The sequence below is a fragment of the Tasmannia lanceolata genome, unplaced genomic scaffold (genome assembly GCF_043159265.1).
Source record: "Tasmannia lanceolata isolate RefF3 unplaced genomic scaffold, GAP_Taslan_0.1 ptg000018l, whole genome shotgun sequence".
NCBI classification, from domain to species: domain Eukaryota; kingdom Viridiplantae; phylum Streptophyta; class Magnoliopsida; order Canellales; family Winteraceae; genus Tasmannia; species Tasmannia lanceolata.
This window is the reverse complement of record NW_027518695.1, coordinates 9,598,192-9,618,182: the sequence shown is the minus strand read 5'-3', so window position 1 is coordinate 9,618,182 and position 19,991 is coordinate 9,598,192. Positions and strand designations below refer to the sequence as shown.

Genomic DNA, 19,991 nt, shown 5'->3' with positions numbered 1-19,991 from the left:
AGGGATTTTACCGAGCATCAAATAGAACTGAGCACTAGGCAATTATATAAATACATTGGAAAAAAATTGCAATGTTATTCAAGAGATATTTAAGAAAGTAACAGTACACTGATACGAGTCAGGTTGGGTTTCAGATTTTTTTTTCTTTAAACCCGACCCTACCCAAGATTGAGTCGGGTTTTTCACTCTAGAACCCGACCCTACCCAAGACCCATGATTTCTAAACCCGACCCATGGTATTTTCGGGTCCCAAGTTGCAACCCTAATCATAAATACACTAGAAGGGGTGTCCTGGGGAAGAAAAGGGGGGCAAATATATCACGTTCCATCAGAAATTTAAAGTTGATTTTATTTGCAAATGGGGCACTAAACCCTCTTTGACTTCCTATTGACTACTTTTCTGATGGAAAATAGAAACTCTCTCTATGTTTTTTGTTATGATTTTTTTTTATTTTTTGAGTTTATAATTTAGAAATAGTTTATTTTTTTGTTCAATTTTCTTGTCTAGGAGTATCTTAATTTGACAAAAGTTTATAATTCGACCTTTCATCCTTGGTAATTTTTTATTTATAGAAAGTTACTTTGCTTAAAGGCTAAGCAAGGAACTCTATTTAAAGAGATTTTGGACATGATGGGTAGTCAATACATTGAGATATTTAATAAGAAAACTTCACTTTTCTTTTCTTCTATTCGTTTTTATGGTGTGGGTGATCAAACCCATATTAGAAATTTTATTCCTTTTCCTTCTATAGCATTTGGCATCAGATGTCCGGAAATGAAAATATATTTCCAAGATCCAATAGAGATATGAAATTTAACAGCACGAATATGGTAAAAAAAAATGAGAGATTTTCCTCAACTACCAAGTTTCAAATATTATGAAGGCAAATCGAGATTCTTCAAATAAAAAAGTAGCAATTTATTTTTCCATTATTATTTTTTTACAGATGCTGGCTCTGGTTAATGATATCGGCACAACCATGGTTTGATATTTGGATTAACCCTTGTCTTTTATTATTTAAAGAGCTGTTAACAGGCTATTACAGTTGCCAAAAGGCTCTCTCACAAGCCAATTTAAATTTTAAAAAGAAAAGAAAAGCTGAGACCGTGCAATTATTAAAACATGGTTGTTGTTCTGATATCATTTCCCCTTGTATTCATGTGAGAAACAATGGTGTGGTTCAAAATTGCAAGATAACCTGAAGAAGAAGAAAAGATGGGGCCCACTGTAGATGAGCAATGCAGCCATAGAATACGATCATATACTTTATTACAAGATGCAGTTTTAGATTATTGGCTTAGTAAGATCATTGCCACATATATCATGTCATTTCTAGTGTGATTGAAGAGCACCTCTGCCAGTAAAGCAATTGAATAGTCCACTCCAAGATTTAGCTTTATTGCAAAACGCTTCATAAGATTAAATGGGATACCGGAGCAAAACAGTTTTATAGAAATTAGAGAAACTACTAAGAATTTACAAAGCAGTCTCTGTGCAGAGTAGCAGCCTTCTGAGACCAGCAGAAGGAAGAACACCATGCAGAGGCTTAACAGTAGTCGCCCTGTGCAAAAACCCAAAGACATGAAACCCAGGGCGTTCAGTTACCCAAAAAAAAAAAAAATCAATGCAGGTAATACTAGAACACTTCGCGTACATAAAAAATTAAATTTAAAAGTAGAAACCACAGCTAGCTAAACCAATAGGACTTTATATCAACACGTAATGCCCAGGTCTTGATAAAGGTGGGAAGCACCATGTGCAACATATTCAACATCAAATTAATCCATTGCACATACCAATATTCTTCATCACTGTGCAGGCTGATTTTTTAGAATAGGTGGGAAGCCAAAGCAGCAAATGAAAGGAGATGAGCTTGTTTTTTAAAGGTAACTTCATTAATTTCCAACATTCAATACACAGCTGATTTATCCCCGGTACTGGGTACAAGATGTCCGCCAATTTGATTAAAATCAGTGTACAACCCAGTGTCGCACCTACAGCAACAATACCAGCCGCTACTCGATGCTTCCTGACATCACCTCCATCTCCAAGTTGTCCAGTCTTGCTTTGGCAAGTTTATCCGCTTCCTCGTTCAGATCAGAGCATGTGAAAGAAACGGGGACAAATGGTCATGCAACAATCTTGAATATCCGTGATGACGCTTGTCAATTTCCAAGGACCGGATGCCAGGCAGCTTGCCCACACCCTATCACGTTAGAGGAGTAGCCCTCGACTAGCAATGGTTCAGATAAGTGCGCATTGAACCTTACCTTAGACCCCACAACAGGGCTCTAGCCTCCGCTTCGTTAGAATTGCACATGCCAATTCGAACGGAGTAAGACATCAAAGTGGCCAATTGAGTCACGGATAAGCCCTCTGATCCCTGCAGATCCCAGTTTTTTTGGCACTACAATCAAAGTTAACTTTCTGCCATCCGATGGTTTTTTTTTTTTTTGGGTGTGTGCGCGTGCATTTTGTGTGTGTGTGTGTGTGTGTGGGCGGGCGGGGGGGGGGGGGGGGGGGGGGGGGGGGGGGGGGAGGGGTGGTGGTGCTTGGGCTTTCGATACCTCTTTCTCATATGATCGACCGCCAGCTGCGGATTATATCCGCCGTGTATGAGGAAATGACATCCTCCGATTTAGCCCATGTCACCATATCAACCTTGATATCTGACAATATTATGTTGAAACATCTTTCTTTGTCGTCAAAGATTCTTCTGTTCCTCTCTTGCCATGTATGCTAAGTAATCGCATAGGGGGCCATAAGGAATGACCCATCTTCCCAAAAGGACTATAACAACAGTCCCCACTCAGTATTTATGAAAACTGAGATTCGAAGTTGTGAAGAGGAGATCTAAGGTTGAAGGAGATTGTAGAGAATAAGGTGTTGGTCGTAGATGGTCCTCGGCACTTACATTGTTGCACAAAATTGTTTTACAGATGCTACCATCTCAATTGCCAAAGCAAGTTTAGAATAAAAAAGTTATAATATATCCATTATAAGCAACTATGGCCACAAAATAAAAATTGACTTCCAAAATGAGAGAACATCTTATGCAATCACTTAATTATCTGACGAGAACTAGATGAAGAAAATGAAAGTGTCTCAAAAAAATGAATCTATGGTTTCTAAACACTTCTCTTCAAACTAAAGATAATGAAACTATTCAAAAAAAAAAAAAAACAACTATAGATAATGAGACGGTCTAGAATTACTTACATTGGACAAACTCCACAGGAATATATGGCATCACAGCTCACTATAATTTCGCCACACGTCACGAAACTCCTCACGAAATGTGTTCAGACGAGCTTTCAGATTAGGTGTTCTAAAGCTTGCATGAAGAACGGTTGCTGAAAAAAAAATACAAAGAACACATCACAATAGTTTTTTCCGGTAGGTAAGCTCGGATCGAACCTCCGACCTCGAGGTTGAAGAACAAAGCCTTGACCATTGAGCTGGAGGCTCAATCCCTCACATCACAATAGTTGAGGAAAAAAAGTGGAATAATTCAAAAATAAGCTGGGTACGGTATTTACCAAGAAGACCGATGACAAATGCCCATAGGACAACAAGGAGACCACAGGAGGTGAACCACAGGATACAACTGGCTACAGAAAGAAAACAAGCATAGATCAGGCAATGATGATCAATCTATATTTTTTCTGCTCTAACGGATTAAAGCTTTGTCCCAATTTCTGTTATGGAAACAGCATTCTCAAAGAGCTCTGATACCTGCTGAGAATATCAAGACAAACATCCAACGAGGCCGCCCACATATATGAATTGCCTTTTTCGCCGATGGACGCCCACGAATAACAGGCCTGCAAATAATGATGCTCTAATCAATTTCTGCTAATAATATAATCATGAGTAAAATAAAAGGAGGTAACAGCTCTTACGTTATAGGGGCCCGCATTTTCGCAGCTAAATGTGGAGAAAACTGTCTCACAGTTCTTGTTACCTTCTCGTTAAAAGTAACTGCAAAGCTGTAACTCAAATCTTCAGAAATAATATATAATGCCAAACTGTTGCTAGCAATTATATTTACAGACTTAAGTCACTCATCCACAAGGAACAATGTAGAAGAAAACACGTCCTGATGGCAGAGAGAAAGATTGGAGCTAGAAATTGCGGATACCAGAGAAAAGCAAAATGGAAAAGCATGAATCAGAATATTATGACCATTCAAAAAAAAATTAATCAGAATATCATGTCCATAGGAAATGGAGAAAGGAAGCATGTTATTCTATTTATATGTTTAGCAATATTATTTATGTACCAGAGATAGACAATATATCAGTGTCAATATGGCAAACCTATAAAAGAATGAAAGGTTGACACAACTGTACAGTAATATGATTGTATTGAAAAATACATTACCCGAAGATATCAGTGAAGGTCGACACAACTGTACAGTTATAACATAGTATTGAAAAATACTTTTTTTGTTTTTGAAAGCTAGTATTGAAAAATACATTACTAGAAGACATTAGTTCGTTCCAGTATAAAGACAAAATTTGCACAGAAAGGAAGGATAGTAATTCTTCAATCAAGTAAACAAAAAACAAATAACGTAGGATGCCAAGAGTATATTAGTTCGTGCACACATAGAATATATTAAATCATATCTAAATATTATAAATACACTAAAACTATAAATTAGTAAATAAAAAACAAAAGAAACATTAGGGTCATCGATTTGTTCAGAGCTTACTTCAGAAAATAATAAAACAAATAAATAAAAAGACGAAATATAGTAACGTTTGTTACACTAATTATATTGTCAGGCATTCGATATCAGCATTCAACATGGGAATTTTTTCAAACAATAGAGTCACAATTAAGGAGAGGCTTGGAAATGCATGAGGCACACCTGCAGGAGTTTTCGCTGCCCATGTTTCTGCTGTTTGAGAAACTGTTTCTCTAACAGCAGAAGACATGTTTGTCAATCTTTATTCTAATAAGAATCCCACATTTTGTCATGTTTGCATAAAAACCCTCCTATGATACATGTTTACCTTCGAAGACATGTGGTCACTATGGTTTAAAATCATAGGAGGCTATTACGTAAACATGAAAAAATGTGGAGTGTCTCCTAGGCTCATGTACTCAGACTGTAAGGTAACTAAAACATGGATATTGTTTAAAGTGACAAGAATTTGACCTGAAAAAAATAGTCCAACATGTTATGAATTTCATATACATGTTGATTCTTTTTTTTTCGAATTTTACTAAGTCTCTCTCTCTCTCTCTCTCTCTCTCTCTCTCTCTCTCTCTCTCTCTCTCTCTCTCTCTCTCTCTCTCTCTCTCTCTCTCTCTGTTCGTGAGCTTGAGCTCATATAGCTTATATGAGCTAGAGTGCCACAAATACATGGGTCCCACATTTTTTGGGGTGATCCAAAGCATTCGAAGGCCTTTATATGGATAGGGTGTGTACCAAAACTCCACAAAAAAAAATATATATATATATATATATATATAGAGAGAGAGAGAGAGAGGGGGGGGGGGCACTTCATGAGCTTGAGCTTTTGTCCCCTATATATATAGAACAGTGTCCATACTCGATCTGTAGAAGCCCACTTTCTAGCCGTCCATTCTAAAACTCCAAAAATCAACACATACCATGATCCGATGGAGATGATTTCTTAGGGACACCCTACCTATGTTAGGTCCTATAGAATGAACAAGTTGGATGAGTCAGACAACATGGGAGATCGCACGCACGTTGTGGCCGTATGGACACTTTTAAACCTATTGCTAGGAGTGTTAGAGTTAATGTGGGCTTATGGACACGTATTTGTGTAATAATCAATAATTTTATTTGTATGTATGTGTCACCATTTCTAGATTTTTAGATGCTTCCATGTCATACAACTCATATCCGTGTCTAAACTCAACATACGAATCCATATTGACAAATTATGATTATAAATACTTTCTATTTTAGCCGTGTCCCCGTTTCCAAATGTTGGGGGTTTGCTGTGTCCGACACTCCGTGTCAGTGTCGACATGCGACACTCATGTCCATGTCCAAAAATCATAGCATTTTGATACTTTATTCCAAAAAATCAGTTTCATTCCAGAATAATTAAATTTATCATCCATTAATTGTCATTTCCATTGTTGACTGAGAATGCTTCTTCTCAGAGGATCATCAAATAACAAGGAACTCAAATGTACAGGAAGATTCGAAACCATTTGAACTGAACATCTCTTTTAACGAGAAGCATCCAATAATAATATAGAATTGCATCAAATGCATCAGGGACTTCATCAACTAACAATACCACACATCCGTATGGTATATTCAGCCAAAATAATGTCACAAAGAAACCTATCTATAAAAGGGTAAGACAGTTTACCTATCATTAAGGAAAGCAATACTCAGAGCTGTTAAAAGAGCTGCGACAATAGCAAGTGGCTTCCGAATAAATCCCATTCCTACAGTACACAAAACCCAACAAAGTAGTCAGAATCCCAATCCATTCATATAACATTTGCTAGAGAGAGAAGAAGACACTGACCGAGAATGAAGACAATCATGATGAAATAGTTCGTCCGATAGCTGCAAACACACAACGAATCCGAGTGAATAAAAGCTGATCCGTCGGCATACGGAAATTAGAACTCAGCAAACAAAAATATCGGCAAATAAAACCAATCTACAAGACATGGAGATGAGAAAATCCAAAAAAAAAAAACATGTAAAAAATCTCACAAGACTACCAATATTCTGCTAAAATCTGAACAAGAAACCAAAAATAAATAGGAAAATGAGAAGAGCTTCAGTCAGAATTTGAAGATTAGGGTGAAGGCCAGCCGTCGGAATATGAGAATTAGGGTTTCTAATAGGCTAATCAACCTTATAAACAGGTGTAAGGAAAAGAATAGAGAAAATATACGGCCAGAATATGAGAATTAGGGTTTCTAATCAGCTAATTAACCATATAAACAGGGAGAAGGAAAAGAATTGTGAAATATAGTACAGAATACCACAATTTTTATTTTTTATTTTTTTTTGAAAATGTACAGAATACCACAATTCTTCTAAAACCCCAACAAGAAACCAAAAATAAATAGGAAAATGAGAAGAGCAGCAGTCAGAATCTGAGAATTAGGGTTTCTAATCGGCTAATTAGCCTTATAGACAGGCGGAAGGAAAAGAATTGAGAAAACATCTTACTAGTAAAGATTGCATATTAGAATTAGGGTTTCTAATCGGCTAACTAACCTTATAAACAACAGACGGAAGGAAAAGAATTGAGAAAATATCTTACTAGTAGAGAATACATATGAGAATTAAGGGGGTTTCTAATCGGCTAATAAACCTACAAAAAGGTGGAAGTAAAAAGGAATTGAGAAAAAAAATCTTACTAGTAGAGATTGCATTTGAGGCGACTGTTCCATTTAGAATAGGATCTTGGGATGGTGAATTTAGAGAAGAATTCGGTGAGAGGGCGAGGAGGAGAGGACCACTCTACTTCTCGAAGGGCATCCAACAGATCTTCTGCCGTTACGTTTCCCCAATCCATCTCTCTCTCTCTCTCTCTGCAAAACCCTAGGCGATTGTTTGTTCCTTGGTCTTGCCCTAGAAAAAAAAATTAAGACTGAATGATAGTCTAGAAAGTAAAATCACAGAGAGGAATTTCGATTTCGATGATCTTCTTTTTCTTAATCTCTTTAATCACAACGGGAATTTCGATTCTGATGATCTTCTCTTCTTTACTTATCTAATTTATCTGGGAAGAAGGAGCCAAGAGAAGAATAAGACGGTGCCTATCAAATTCACGAGTCACGTTGGACGTTAATAATGGCAGTAACCCCGTGTAAAATGGTGGTCCCCACCTATATATATGTAGGTCTCATTGGGTTTTGGGCCTTGGCCCTCCATCCTAGTGATCAATGGAATCTCTAGGGTAGGGAGGTGTTTGATTTTATAGCTGTCTTTTTCTTTTCCAGAAAAAATATTTCCGTAAGACTAGGGAAAAAATCATTCCTGGAGCTGTCCTTTTCTTTTCTCAGGACAAATGAGAAAATAATTTATGGGAAAAAAAATCCTGAAATTACAAGGCTTGTTAATGGCTTCATTTTGGTAAAAGTTATTTCATCTAAATCTTTCATTAACATAGTGTTTACCCTAACATGGGTTGGCAAACCTTGGATAAATCATTTTAAGGAAAACAAATTTCATTTTTGCCAAACATAACTTCCTTTTTGGATTGAAGAAAAACATTTCTGGGAGAAATTTCTTTTTAAGATTTTTTTTTTTTTTTTCTATAATTTCTTCCTTTCACTGTTTAGAGAAAATTATATGACTTCTTACACTAACAGTACCACACTTCCATAAGGCGAATCATGTTGAAACCCAACTGGGATTCTTGAATCAACCAGAAATCAACCCAATAGTTTCTCAGTGATGTGCAATGCTGAAAGTTCAATTCAATCATCTTTCTAAAACCTCTTACCAGTCAACCACTCCTAGATTGTTATTTAATTAGTATCAAGCTATACAACGGAAATGTTCCGTGTCGGTTACCAATGATACTGCAAAACATGATCAGAGTGTTGGATTTCAACAGTTCCATTTGCTTCATGATAAACAAAAACAACCCAAATTACTCGAAAACAAACATAATTAGCATTCACTCTATTGAGCATTACATCCATTGATACAAGAAAAACAGTAACCAGCATTGTTCTATCACACAACATAAATATAGGCAGACAGCGAATAGTGACATGAAATTTAAGTGAAGAAAGGCGATTATCAAAAGCCTAAGCAACAGGAGGCCTGAGCACATGATCTTGAGAGGTATCCAAAGACGCTGGGGGCAACCATTGCCACATTGCCATTGGGGGGTAATTCGAATATGGGGTGGTCTTGTTGTTGGCGGCAAAAGCCGCAGCCTGGAATGCAGCAGGGTGAGGCATGAAAGGAGAGGGAACACTCATGCCTTTCAATATTTTCTCCATCTTCTCCTTTTCAGCCTTAAGCTTTACTTTCTCGTCCCGCAGTTCCATCTTTTCCGCCTGCAAGTCCCGGAAGTAGACCAAGTCATGCACAAATATGTATACACTGTGATATCCAGGTACATCAAAACGATTAAACGACAGATGAGTATCTGTCGTTCGTGTTAATTGCATTTTTTTTTCCTGATTTTCTTGACAAAGAGGAGGATAAGGGTGATAAATATTAAATGAAAAATTACAGAAAAGGGGGGCAAGTCTCCTGAGTAAGGAAGAGATGCACCCCGCAACAAATGGGAACATTCAACGCATTCCTATCTAATGCTCTAGCAACAGAGTCAGCCACATCATTTTAGTACAAGGGATATGCATGAACTTGGGATAAAACTCTACCAAAGTCACAATTTTCTAAATGTTAATCACTAATCCCCAAGGGGCTAAGCTCAATCTAAATGTCCAAACAATAAGAGTCAATGGGTTATTGATAAATTTGATTTAAAGACTAGGTGTAGGCGGTGAAGCCCGTTATTGAACAGAGGAGAAGATCTGCAAATGTGAAGGCGGATGAGCTTGCGAAAGCCGGTGTATTATTGCATGAGATGTTCACTTTTGTAGATCCAGGTTATCTGGAGATGCTAAATGCATCATCTTAGCGGTATTGCATGATATGGCCGTTGTAATTTCTGGGTAAGGGGGACGTCTTGTCCCCTTTACACCAATTAATAAAGTCATCTTTCAAAAAAAATAAAAAATAAAAAAATTTTGATTTAAAGATGTGGAGCCCCATGAGAAGCGCATGAACGTCTGCAACATTAGAATTCTAAGTACTGGTTGTCCTGAAAAATACCTTCAATAACTCTTCTATGTTATTCTTGAACAAGCATCCAGTACTGCAGAACCTGTGCTCTACAAGTGCTTTCGTGAAAATCCAACTCGATCATATTAGTGACAAATGGCTTCCACGAATCCATCTGGCAACAACCTTGTCCATTTTAAAAGAATTCCAAGCAATTTCTTATCATTTACAAAGAACTCTCCCTTTAATCCCTCGAAGTTCCTCTCCAACTAAAACCCATTTGATAATAACTACCTACTTTCCATCACCAATTTCGAGGAGGACTCTGATATTTGTTTCGTTCCACAATCCCCATAGAACCACAAACTGAATAATTCTATAAGGAATCCCATCTTTGTTACTAACTGGACATTTACCCCATGCCACAAATATGTCCAAAATCGAATACAGGAACCAATGAGGTGTCTGATGCCTGTCAGGACTCAGGAGTGCCTAAAAGGGGTCTGTTATGAATTTATTTGGTCACTTTAATACTACAAAATATACAAGTGTCAAAACACAAGCCATATTTCTCAAGCCTAAACAGAGAAAAGTTAGTAACGGAATAGGAGAGAAAATAACAGATTAGGACACAGACAGGACAAGAAAAACAAAAAATAAACATGACCTGTGATTTGAGGGTTCAAGGATTATGCAACTTGAAGGAAAGAATGCATACACATAAGTCAAATATTTACGCACACTACAAATACACAGTGTGTGTATTAGATGCCACTGATTCATTGTGTAACTCCTTCAAAAGAAAAGCTACAGAAAAACAAAGACACTATGCTTTCTTGCAGGAAATGTGACCCAGGATTAAGAAAAATAAAGGCACAGAAACATTGTCTTTCTCGGATTAGATGTAATACCGGGACACTTCTACTTCTCGTTTTTTTTCCTGCTAACACTTGGGGAGACTATAGTACTTCACGACATGACACAACACTCCCAGGCATGTATGCGTCGACATAGTAAAATAACAGAGAACGTGACCTTGAATAGGACAGAATGGAAGAAACAGTGAGGAAAGACTTGATAGTTAGGAACATAACAGAGAACATGACCTTCGATAGGATAGAATGGAAGAAAATGATCCACGTAGAAGAACCCAACTAGAGCCAGGATTAGAGCCGGGTAGATTTCTTTCACCTTCTTCATGAAATTTTTCTAAAGGATTCATTTAGCCTACCCCAACTAGTTTGGGACAAAGGGTTTTTTGTGTTGAGTTGAGTTGAGTTGAGTCGACATAGTAGAATAAGATGAATATTTATTAGTTTGAATTTTTTTAATTGATAATGATTGAAATTGAAATGATATTTTCAGAATTTTTCTTTTTCCTTACTTTTTTTCTGTTTGACTTTATACTACTCCTTTACTATTACTGTATGACGTGTACACGTCTTGAGTTTTAAAATTAGCCATGCCAGACACTTTGGCACTTGCCACCCCTGTCATGTGTCTAGGTAACACTGCTGATTAGATAAGATTTCCAGGGAAACAAACAGATCCAACAAAAATTAGTCGCACCTTAGAAAGGAAAATCTTAAGATTGTAAGTCATGTAAAACAAATCTTGAAAACCAAGCTTAGTAACAAAGCAAAATGGTATACAGCACAAGCTACCGGGATAGTGACCTTGAGGTTCTTTATCGAATCTTGAAGTGTTTCATTTGTTTCTTTAAGCTTCTGTGCTTCCATACGTAACTGGTTCAAAAGACGAACCGCATCACTCAGAATAACGACTTTGTCAGTTTTTGGAGGCCTCCCAGGTTCCAAAACAGAACATAACTCCACAAACCTGAAAATAAAGAAATCACCCATCAGTTATGCAATTAATTTCTGGTGCATAAAGAAAAAAACTGGGAAAATAAACAGATGTGAGCATGCATGTCCTCATGTATTCATCTATCCATGCATGCATGCATGCACAAACACATCCATGCCTATCATTGAGCTTGTCTCTTCGAAGTTTTTCACGGCAAGCTTTAGTTCCTGGGCCAGCACATGACTCCACACGAGCTCTGTATAACAGAGAATTAAAATAATCAGACAATCATTGGATAGTTAAAAGCAACTATCTGTAAAAGTGCCTATAAAAACATGGTGACTAGAGGTGTTTGCTTATATCCTGGTTGATCATATCGGTCGCTCTCTTGTATTTTTTTTTCTACGAGATTCTTCCCGTTATTATTTTTTTTTTTTAAAGAAAAAAGAAAAGAAAAGAAAAGAAAAACATAGCAACTGGCAGATGCAAGGGCATTATTGTCTGATTACTTATGTCTCAAAACTACTAAGTGATAAAAGGTATCAATAAATCCAGTATTCACTACTGTAAAATTTAAAAGGACCAAATCCTGATATGCATCCAATGAGTGAACAGTCAGAAAAGGTATGTATTCAGCAATTTGTTTCTGATGAAAAAATGATAAATACAATCGACCACTGAGGTCAAGAATTATTTTTATAGAACATCAAATTCTACCATTAATTGTTGATATATTACCAGACTGCATACTTTTAAGACATATTGAATCAAAGTTTGAACCAAAGAAATTGAAGTTAAGGACAAGAGCAGTTCTTGTTTTCAGTCCTTTTGTTCATAAAACATAATATTGAAATTTGTAAATATCTAAAATGGTAAACAAACACGGAACATATTTTATTAATTTGATTTTCCTATCATTTGGAAACATTATAATGAGTTTTAGAAAGAATCATAGCAATAATAGAAGGCTACAGATGTTGGGGCTACCATGGTTTGGTAATTGCACCAAATCAATTTTTTTCTTTTATTATCTGAACAGCTGTAAAAGGTTATTACTGCTCCAAAAAGGTCTAAGCAAATTAAAAAAGAAAAGACATGATGAGTCTGCAATTATTAAAACATGGTAGTGCCCATGGTTTTAAATTTCGACCGAAATCCGAAATTTCGGACCGAAACCGAAATTTTCCGAAAACGCAACACAGTAAGCCACTTTGTTCACATCTTTCAAAAAACGCAAAAATGACATATCAGCATTTCAATCTACATCTAGGATTTTACTGTGATGTGCTCTAATCTCCAAAGACCTAGGGTAAGATGGGGTATGCATTGTCCACAATATTTTAGTAGAGAAACTACCCTCAACCACCATTCAAAAAAAAAAAAAAACGGAGACTCCCCTCAACCCAAAGCTTCCCTCCAATCTCGTCAAAGAAAAATCAAAGGCCGGTAGCTAATGCTCTCCCTTCGGCTTCCTTGTGTCTGACAAGCCAATTGATCCATAAAACGCCTTAAGAACCTACCCTTTATCATTCCTTAAGACACACCCCACTCCAACAAGCTTGGTTTCCGAAGGGAACTCCATCAAAATTGAGCTTGATCGAGTTTGGTGGTGATCTCCAAGTAGCTATACAGTATACACTATTATTAAATCCCTGCCCCAGTAAGTATTGGCCAATTCCTAAAAAGGTCTTGGATCAACACTGCACAAAATTCTCTAACAAAATCCCAAATTTATCAATAGATTCTCCGTGGCCAGAATGATTTTTCCCTCATGGGCTCTTCTTACAAAATCGTAAATTTATCAATAGATTCTTCATGGCAAGAATGATTCTTCCCTCAAGCTGGCGCATGAATGTCGAACATGTCCAGATTGCAAAGAATATTTTGAAAATGAATATGAGGAAACATCTTTTGGTAATAATGTCGGCAGTCTGATCTTCTGACCTGACATAAAGAACTTTAATGGTCTTAGTTTCCGCCTTCTCCTTAACAAAGTGGAAGTGGACCTCTCTCTCATGAAAAATTGGATTAGAGATAATGTGAATAACTACTTCACAATAAAGATTCATAGGACTGTCCACTCCAATTCCCATCTCTGTGAAGAGTATCTTAAGCCACAAAAGCTCACAAGTGGCATGTGCAATAGCCTTGTATTCAGCCTCAACACTTGATCTTTCCACCACAACATGGTTCTTGCTCTCGGACCTATGAATCGTCCCAAACAACAAGTTTTATCAGCTGGAGCAAAAAGAGACAATCTCACACTTCTTCGAGTATCTAAGGATTGATAAAGGAATCACGAAAATGGTTTCAAGAATTACTTACTTTGACATCATTATTATTAACAACTATTGATTCTAACAACTTATTGCGGAGTTAATCATTCAGACTTTTCAATTCATAAATGCGGATCTCAGACCTATGAATGGGGATATTCCTGATAGTCACGAAGACAGAAGGCAGTTTGAAATGGTAGAAGCAGAAACACATGTTGAGAAAATAAAATAATCAACATTTTAAGTTAGCTGGAAAAGTCCTTCCATTGTGGACTTTGTTTCAATTCATAAAGCACCTCCTAAGAATCATAAGGGAACCCAAGTTCAAACAATTGAAACTGTAAACCAAAAACCCATGGGGGTAGCCATAGGGTTATATGGGTTGTTTTAGGGGATTTAAGTGGTTATTTACAGTCTCCTAAGGCTAACTTATTAGCTAATAGTGGAGTGTCTTGTAGTTGTAGGATCCTGTTGTGTGGCATTACCTTCCATTGTGGACTTTGTTTCAATTCATAAAGCACCTCCTAGGAATCTTAAGGGAACCCAAGTTCAAACAATTGAAATTGTAAACCAAAAACCCATGGGCGTAGCCATAGGGTTATATGGGTTGTTTTAGGGGATTTAAGTGGTTATTTACAGTCTCCTAAGGCTAACTTCTTAGCTAATAGTGGAGTGTCTTGTAGTTGTAGGATCCTGTTGTGTGGCATTACATGCGAATTCTGTAAGATTGTATTAGATTAAGTTCTCATTTTTGTCTCAGACCTTCTTAGATTAGTATATCACTTGTTCAAAAAAATGAACATAGGGTGAACATATGGAAAGAAAGAAATAATGCATATAAAAATGATAAATAACGTCATTTCTTCTAGTTTTTATTCCATCAACTTGGAAAGCAGGAAAGGGAGTTTATTGATAAAATAATAATTCTACTAAATTTAATGAAAATTAAAGTAGATATGACACCTTTTATTTGAGAATGCTTGCTTGTCCTTGCTTGAAATGTCACACCCAACACTCACGCTGCAGATAAACACTTAAAAATCATAATATGATATTTCGATGAGAATAATATATTCTGGCAGCATAGTTACTTATAAAAGAGAAGGAAGTATCTGTGGTATATGTGTCACTTATAAAGTCTCTTGTAGATGTAGAATATCAATTAAATAACATGCATCAGACAATTTTCTTCATACCAAAGGCCTTCAAGAGTAAGCCAAAACTTAAATGAAATAGATAAGATGGTGGTAGAGCAAGATATGGAAGTTCAAGTTAGGAGAAACTCTAGATATGGGTTTCAATAAAGCGAGGTTGTTAGTGCACGATAAGGATTCACCATTTTAAGAGAGAAGGATGTTAGGGAGGGCCCACAAGGTGGAAGAGGAAGTTTCTGCCTTTGATTAGTAAGAGAACCATCTTCAAAATATGGTTTAGGGGGTTAAGGCTGGAGGATGGGAGGCACATCCGATTTTGACTCTACCCTTGGAGCAATTGAGCAAGGAAGTTCTTTTAGGGCAACAATTTCAAGAGACATGTAAGGTTACTTTTCAAAAAAAAAAAAAAACAAACAAGAGACATGTAAGGCCAGTAAGTTAGTTGACTATTACCAAGGTGCAAAAGGTCATGCTGAGCAAAGATTTTATAGAGTTTGTTTTGTCATAGGAGATGTTAATAAGATCTCCAATCCAAATTGGCGAGTTTGAGATGCAGTGGTTTGGGTTTGGTAGCTCTAAAAGATCTTTTCAACCAAGTCTTTCTGCATAACCTTGTAGGAGACAAAAATCGGGTCCCTTGTTTATTTGTAAAAGGCCTTGGGAATCACAGGCCAGAGCGTGCTTAGTTCCACAATGAAGGATGCAACTAAAAGGATACCTATGGCTGACCCCCTTCAACACTAATCTCCCACATCCTAACAGTTTCCCCCTTCCAGCTTAGTGGACGAGACTATTTTAAACGAATCGTGCACACTTCTCTTAATGGGTGTGCAAGTTTTATGTTGGTCTTTCAATATGAGTTGGAAAATTCCACGCAAAACTTCACTATGTGACAACTGCAGAGTAAGTAGACGAACTGCCTTTACTCTTGCTAAATTAGGTGTTTTTCTTTAACTGCTATTATGAAAATATGCTTGCAAGTTGAAAGATGTCATGCCTAGTCGTCAATCCATCAGCCTTTTGCAAACTTACTCAAGGAAATCTGCCAAATGTTGAGCTTAAACTAAAGTTTGATGGCCTTACTCAAGGCAACCTACTCCAAAGACTCAAGTGGGATTATATCAGACACGCTTTGTGAGATGGATTCTATTATGACCATAACCAAAGCGTTGGGATGGGCCTAAATGGTGCAAAAAAAGGAATACCACAAGTTTCAAACTAACTTTAAACCCAAAACAAAACCAAGTACACACCTTAATCAAAGAAAAGAATAAGAGTAGGATATGGTGTTGCCTCAAAGAGAAGACAACATGGAAAAGAGTGAAACTCCTTGAATAAACTTCAAATACCTGATTAATCAAAAACTCTCCCAAGAGAGTGCTAAATCATATCGATAGCCTTTTCCCACTTGTGAAACATTTTCCTCTTGGACAAAAACATTCTAGACCTTCCCTATATACTTTCTTAACTTCAAAGCACTTCTACGATGGTCCTAAACAAGCTAGAATTCTTTTATAACAACAACATAAACTTCCAAAGATAACACTCCCAATCTGCTTTAAGAATATTACTTTATATCCCAAGCAGTTTAATTATGATCATAATTCAGTCTTACTTCCACTCAATTCAAAGTATAAATGTTGGAAGCTTCAAACAGCCCCATCTTCTCCCAAAGCAGGGACTTTCAAAAACCCAAGAAAAGTATTCTGAAAGCTCAAAAAGAGTTAACAAAATTCATAAAAACTCCTTTCTATCCTCCCCTGTCAAATTTTGGTTCAAAGAATCTATGGATTTGCGCCGCATCACTTAGTTATTCATAGTGCGTCAACAATAGGGCTTCTAAGTGGATTATTGAGGGACCCTAAATGTTGTACAATGTGCTGACAAAGGAAACAATATGTAGAGAATTGTCAGATTATCCAAGGAGAGTAGGATTTAGCTAAGGATTGGGAGGTTCAGACTGTTAAAACTTATGTCAAAGCCATTACTCGGGCCACTGAACTGTCCCACATCTGTGTACGGGAATAAAATTACCCGTTCCTCCAGCCAGACTCTACTGAAAAATCCTTCTAGATCAGTTAAGTCTCAAACTTATCAGCAAAAATGTTTAAGTGAAGCCAGACTCTAATATTTGTTAATCCGGTACTCAGAATTTACAAACAGAAAAGAATCTAAATATGAAGAGGAATGTTTTACAAATGTAATAATAGTGGAGATCAACATAAAAAGATGTAGTTCTTAATAGAAAAAAAAAATCTTAATGTGGAGAGAAATGTTTTACAAACATAATCATAGGGAAGGTCAACAAAAAAAATTTTAATTCTTTCAAAATCTAAAGGACTTCGATGGATACATAAACAGCCCTCCTAAGTTCTAATAGAACCCAGTAGGAGCTGACCATAATTTCCAAGCATCTAGGATGTCCAGCTGCAAAGTTCAGGACGGGAATTCAATCCAAGTTAACCAATCAAGAGAAAAACAAACTAACTAAAGAATCTTGAGACTCTGAAAAGAAGCATAAAGGGGCCAAAACAAGAAAGGGAGAATCACGGAAATCAATAAATCAAGAGAAAAAAAATTGTTCCATAAAAATAAACAGAACCCATAATAATTCCTAACCAATCACTTGAAACAATATAGACACTCACATAAAAAAGGGTCAATACAACATTAAAAAAATCAGCTTAGAGTCCTTCCTACTCATCTCAAACTCATAACCCTAGCAACATAATGCAGACCTCTGAAAACCACAGAAACCCAATTCAGAAACATAAATAAAAAACCAATTAAACAAACTTCAAATTAAGATAAATTGACCAAAACAAAACAAACTCACAGAAACCCAATTCAGAAAAAACAAATAAAAATCAAAGTCAACAAACTTGAAATTAAGATAGAAACAAAACAAATTACCTTCCAACCGTTTGATCATTGATAAGCTGAGGAGCCCATAAAAAATCAGCAGCTTGTACATCATCCATGAGATTGAAATTGTAATCTAGAATCCAACCACCGTTCTGGGCAGAACCCATGACCCTAGAATTCAACAAATCAAACAAGAGATGGTTGAAATGCAAAGAACCCAGTTCAATGAATCGAGAGATTTACATGTACATGGGCTAGAACTCAAACCAAAATAATATAACTTTCCCAGATTGAGAGATTGGGTCTTTAGAAAAAGTAAAAACGAGCGAATGAGATCACGTCATGCTAAAACAGAAGCTATGATTATGACGTTTTCACACACAAAATGATCTCGTTTCCCAACTGGGTCCAGAATTTTTTATCTGGGATATGATATCCCCCCCGCCCACCCCCTTTGGACGGTTTCTGTGACAATGGTTCAGTGCTTGAGGATAAATTCATCCCCTGTAACGTTTTTCTTTTCCCTTAAACTTAACGGATAACGTTAAAGGAAGGGATTTTATCCTTCAGGGGGGGATATCACTTCCCTTTTATTTTTATGTTATTGAGCCACACACAGTACAAAGTCAGACATACATGATCCATTTAAGGGGTGCAACTTGGGTCGGACCCAATCGGATTTAACCCGAACTCGGCTCGGGTTAGGTTTGCCTTCCCGGGTTGGGTTGGGTTGGGCCCATAGTTAGCAAACTTGTTTTACGTTTAAAGCTTGAGGAATGCTAGATTGACAGGCGCCCTTGCAAAATAGGGGCAAAGGGCGCCCATCCCCATTGGTCGAATATCATAAAAGATGGCACAGATTTGCAATCATAACCATCTCTAATGGTTTTTTTACCATTAGGGGCGTCTTTTGCTCCTTATTTTGCAAGGGCACCTGTAAATCTAGCATTCCTCTTAAAAACTTTTATCATAAGAAGTTTTTTTCAGCAAGACGTTTAAGACATGTTTAAAATGCCATGTTTTTTCGGCCAACTTTCCAACTTTGCACCTGTTATATTTTGTAAATGATAAAATTTTAGAGGAATATAATTGTGCGCTCCGGCCCATATAGCTTATATGTGCTCGAGGGCACAAAACTCATGTGGGCCCACATTGTTAGGATGATCCAAAGCATTCATTTGAAAGACTCTTATATAGAAAGGGTGTGTACAAAAAATCAGCTCCATAGGATCATCCTAACTCCTCCAAAAGCGGAGGGCAAAATGGACAGACACCATTTTGCCACAAATCTGCCCATTTTTTTCCTCTACTTTTGGAGTTAGGATGATCCAATGGAGCTGATTTTTTGCACACACCCTATCTTTGATGGGGGCTTGCAAATGAATGGTTTGGATCACCACAAAAAATGTGGGATCCATGTGTTTGGGCCCTCGAGCGCATATAAGCTTATATGCGCTCAAGCGCACAATCAAGTTTTGATACATGCGCGCACCTTGCTTGTCGTTTAGCATTTTATTGGCTTGAAAGTGTTTTTTGGGAATCATGATAACCTTTTTACAGCTCTTTAAATACTAAAAGACAAGCAAGTGAGGGCATGTGTCAAAATATGTTTGTGCTTAAATCATTTCCCGGTTTTAAATGCATTTTTGGGTGAATGTGCCCCTTTTCACCAATTGGACACCCAGCAATAGGGGTGCAACTTGGGTCGGGTTGGGTTGGCATTTTCTCAGGTTGGGTTGGGTTAGGGTTGGGAAAAGCCAACCCGATTTAATTTCGGGTTGGGTTAGGGTTGAGGCCTTGGCAACCCGACTCGAACCCGACCTCTATCCTCTAGTTTTCTCAGGATTATGCTTTTTTCCTTGTATTTTTTTTGTTTGGTCCGAGATGAACCTTACTCAACCCGAACCCAACCCAACCCAACCCGAGTTGGAGGCGGGTTGGGTTAGCGTTGACATCCTCAACTCGAGGCTCGGGTTGGGTTGGGTTAGGGTTGAGAGAATGCTATCTCGGGTTGGGTTAGGGTTGGCCTCAACCCGACCCAACCCGAGTTGCACCCCTACCTAGCAGCAGTGTATCAATGACTGCAAAGGGGCTGATGTACTTCACGTCAGAAAAATTCAACG

General features: G+C 37.3%; 2 protein-coding genes across 4 annotated transcripts; both read right to left on the bottom strand.

The window, feature by feature from the left end:
• Positions 1 to 1,187: 1,187 nt before the first annotated feature.
• LOC143851529 (PRA1 family protein A1-like) lies at positions 1,188 to 7,824 on the bottom strand. Its single transcript, XM_077360991.1, has 8 exons — positions 7,379 to 7,824; positions 6,529 to 6,569; positions 6,367 to 6,445; positions 3,904 to 3,990; positions 3,737 to 3,825; positions 3,541 to 3,612; positions 3,221 to 3,354; positions 1,188 to 1,562 (listed from the first exon to the last, which is right to left on the bottom strand). The coding sequence occupies exons 1-7, from the start codon at positions 7,534 to 7,536 to the stop codon at positions 3,251 to 3,253; spliced, it is 630 nt and encodes a 209-aa protein (XP_077217106.1). The 5' UTR covers positions 7,537 to 7,824; the 3' UTR covers positions 1,188 to 1,562; positions 3,221 to 3,250.
• A 778-nt stretch (positions 7,825 to 8,602) lies between these two features.
• LOC143851528 (transcription factor ILR3-like) lies at positions 8,603 to 18,316 on the bottom strand. 3 transcript variants are annotated; one of them, XM_077360988.1, is made up of 6 exons: positions 18,112 to 18,316; positions 17,917 to 18,039; positions 14,813 to 14,869; positions 11,752 to 11,829; positions 11,432 to 11,606; positions 8,603 to 9,034 (listed from the first exon to the last, which is right to left on the bottom strand). In XM_077360988.1, the coding sequence occupies exons 1-6, from the start codon at positions 18,117 to 18,119 to the stop codon at positions 8,780 to 8,782; spliced, it is 696 nt and encodes a 231-aa protein (XP_077217103.1). In that variant the 5' UTR covers positions 18,120 to 18,316; the 3' UTR covers positions 8,603 to 8,779. The 3 variants fall into 3 exon arrangements, with proteins under 3 accessions (XP_077217103.1, XP_077217104.1, XP_077217105.1); XM_077360989.1 differs by having other exon boundaries at positions 11,444 to 11,606; XM_077360990.1 differs by having other exon boundaries at positions 18,136 to 18,316.
• Between the last annotated feature and the right edge of the window lie 1,675 nt (positions 18,317 to 19,991).

Bases quoted from the DNA above. Each gene is read 5' to 3' on its own strand.
- LOC143851528 (XM_077360988.1), bottom strand. The intron at 14,870-17,916 runs GTAATTTGTTTT...GTTTATCTGCAG, and splicing joins AATGATCAAACGGTTGGAAG to CGTGAGTGTTGGGTGTGACA. The intron at 9,035-11,431 runs GTAGCTTGTGCT...CGGGACTTGCAG, and splicing joins ACCTCAAGGTCACTATCCCG to GCGGAAAAGATGGAACTGCG.
- LOC143851529 (XM_077360991.1), bottom strand. From the start codon at position 7,536: ATGGATTGGGGAAACGTAACGGCAGAAGATCTGTTGGATGCCCTTCGA. The intron at 6,570-7,378 runs GTAAGATTTTTT...GTGTGTTTGCAG, and splicing joins CTCAAATGCAATCTCTACTA to CTATCGGACGAACTATTTCA. The intron at 3,826-3,903 runs GTAAGAGCTGTT...CATTATTTGCAG, and splicing joins AAAATGCGGGCCCCTATAAC to GCCTGTTATTCGTGGGCGTC.